Source organism: Austrofundulus limnaeus, unplaced genomic scaffold, assembly GCF_001266775.1.
Source record: "Austrofundulus limnaeus strain Quisiro unplaced genomic scaffold, Austrofundulus_limnaeus-1.0 Scaffold17, whole genome shotgun sequence".
In the NCBI taxonomy this organism is placed as follows: domain Eukaryota; kingdom Metazoa; phylum Chordata; class Actinopteri; order Cyprinodontiformes; family Rivulidae; genus Austrofundulus; species Austrofundulus limnaeus.
Window position 1 is genome coordinate 3,529,201 of NW_013952419.1, and position 2,626 is coordinate 3,531,826.

The window sequence follows — 2,626 nt, forward strand, 5'->3', positions numbered from 1 at the left end:
GTGCCACTTTATGTTCAACAAATTGGGTCCCGAGGTCAAAAAAGGTTAAGAAGCCCTGCTCTAAGATGAAAAGGCTCACTCTCACAGAGTGGGGTTTATTAGACCTTTAGAATCTGGGAGTGGAGAGGATGGAATGGCCTGCCTGCAGTCTCGACCTCAACACTATTAAACACCCATGGGATCAACTTGGGTATAAAGTTTGTTTCAGAGTGACCAGCAAAATCACATTGTCTGACTTACAAATGCTGGTTGAAGAATCGGCTGCCATCCCACAGCAGTGTGACCAAGCTGGGGAACAACATGAAGTTGTTGTGGCTGTGACTTCTTCCACGTGCCACCGAGGGCTTTATTTGTTGAATGAATTAATCGGTAAATTGTCAAAATGTCTTGTTTCTTCAGAGTTTAATCATCCAACCCAATAAACACCAAACACAAGTCAAAAGGTGAGTAAACTGTTTGACACTGGCAGAGATGTGGTAGGTTTTTAATGGGTGAAACTCATAAATGCACCTTTAAAGGAAAAAAAATGCAATAACGCTTCCAACGCAATAAAATTTATTGCCAATAAAAGAAGCGTTGTTACAACAAAGAAATAACCAACCCAATTTTTTTGTATTTTTCGTGCTGAGTTAATTAGCTCATCATGGTTGATGGTGATTATTATAATGTTAATGGCAGAGAATCATGCATAGGTCAATAATTGCATAGTTTTGATATAGCTCACCCTAGCTTTATGCCTCCTGAATGGTCTACAAGAAAATAAGAAAATAAGTGGAAAGAAGCTGTAATGTTTTGGATAGAGGAAACAACTGTTGTTTCTGTGATCAAAGCTGCATACACTTGCCAGTTGGAATGATGATTAAATAATAGGTTGAGAGAAAGTAGTCTCTTCCCGTGTTAAATCAGTTTATATGCCTATTATTATTAATTCTGCTAAAGTTTTGCACAGAAAACGTGGCTGGGAGCTTAATGGTAATTTGGGTTACTTTTGAAGCAGATTCAGGAACATACACTGACATAAATACCCATTATAAAAACAGCAGAGAACATGCAGTGATGGTAATATAACCTTGGGGTAATTTTGGAGGCACAATGTCAAGTGAGCAGATAGCTGTACGAGAATGTACTTTCAACCCACTGATGAGAGCAAAATAAAGATGAYTGGTCATTACATGACAGATGTAGGAGAAGGAGCAGGGGAAATGGTTCCTTTTGAGTCGATGTTTGCAGAAAATGGGGTCTGAAGTGATGCCTATCCCTTTCACTTACTGAATATACGGGTCGGGTATTCACCTTACTGACCACTGACAGGTGTGGTAGTAGCTGAGCATCATCCCAAACATTTTCTTTACTTGATCTTATCCTGCGGTCATTGGTACTTACAGCCAGGTAACATTTGAAGAGAGGAGAGGAACCTCCGTAAGGTTGACCTTCACACACGTAACATCTGTGTGTATGCAGCCACAACCGGCTGGAAACGTCGGCAAGACTACACACACACACACAAAGTAAAACTTTTAGACTCGACACAAATATTAAAACAAATCACATAATTTGCTGTAAGATGTTAGAAGTGATGTTTTTGATTGGTTGTTTCGTCAAACACATTTTTTCTGTAGTCATCTGATGACTGTTTGAGGTGAAGCAGAACCACAATGAGCATAAGTAATATGCACACACACACACACACTTACAGCACCCGGAGGAGGAGTCGCCCGCCACCGATTTGTTCTGAATTGTTTTGCCAACGAAGTCTGCCATTCCAATGTTGTCACCTGCAAGGCCAATGAAAGAAAAAAAAAACATTAGAGTCAGTTGAACTCTATCGTTGGTTAAAAATGTTGTTGGCTCTGTGATGATCGCAGTAAAAATATCACAAGCAGCACATTTTTAATTAAATAATTAAAACATTGGATGTCACATATTTTCATTGAGTGTGTTGAGACGTGAGATCTGATTTGCTGAGAATACACTGTATAAGTAAGATTCCCTCGGGTTTTGAGATAAATTTTATAAAGATTTTGGTTAAGTGGATTACAGTAATTCATTAACTGTAATTATTTAAATAATCAGTGGTGGGCATCAGTCCGCTAAAGTGCAAATCCGYTAATTGCGGACCTAATTATTCAATTTGTGCTTTAGCAGTTTTACTAATTTCAATAATTCATAAGCAGATTAGTGCTTTCTAAAATTAAAACGCAGTACCGCTAATTAATTATCTACCAGTCATCATTATCTTGAACAGTGGAATGTATGGCTGTCAATGAATCACAACACCTCTTCTATCCAACAGCACTTTTCCCGAATAAACACATTTATTGGAAATGTATACATCCTTGCTGACTGTTGCTCTTGGTCAGGGTTCTCATTTCCCACAATGCTTTGTGTCTGCTTACGTAGCAGGAAGCCAGTGTTTAGAACTCCTTTCCCAGCAAAAACAGTTAATGTTTGTAATCCATACTAAAATTTTGTATGTATAGATTTATTTTACTTTATAATCGGAGCTCCTTTTTTAAAAAACAAATTTAAACGCTGGAGCTCAACATAATTTGCCGAAGCAATCGGCCAACGGGGTTAGACAGACATCTAGTGGTCAACTGGAGCAACTATATGGAAAACTTTCGTT

The 2,626-nt window shown here is 38.4% G+C and overlaps 1 protein-coding gene across 1 annotated transcript in view; it reads right to left on the reverse strand.

The window, feature by feature from the left end:
- rxfp2a (relaxin family peptide receptor 2a) overlaps nucleotides 1-2,626 on the reverse strand; it is a gene marked incomplete at its 3' end in the record, with an annotated part of 55,639 nt that overhangs the window by 21,164 nt on the left and 31,849 nt on the right. Inside the window, 2 exon segments of the mRNA XM_014003327.1 lie at nucleotides 1,384-1,489; nucleotides 1,695-1,775. Of these exon segments, the coding sequence (XP_013858781.1) occupies nucleotides 1,384-1,489; nucleotides 1,695-1,775 (187 nt within the window).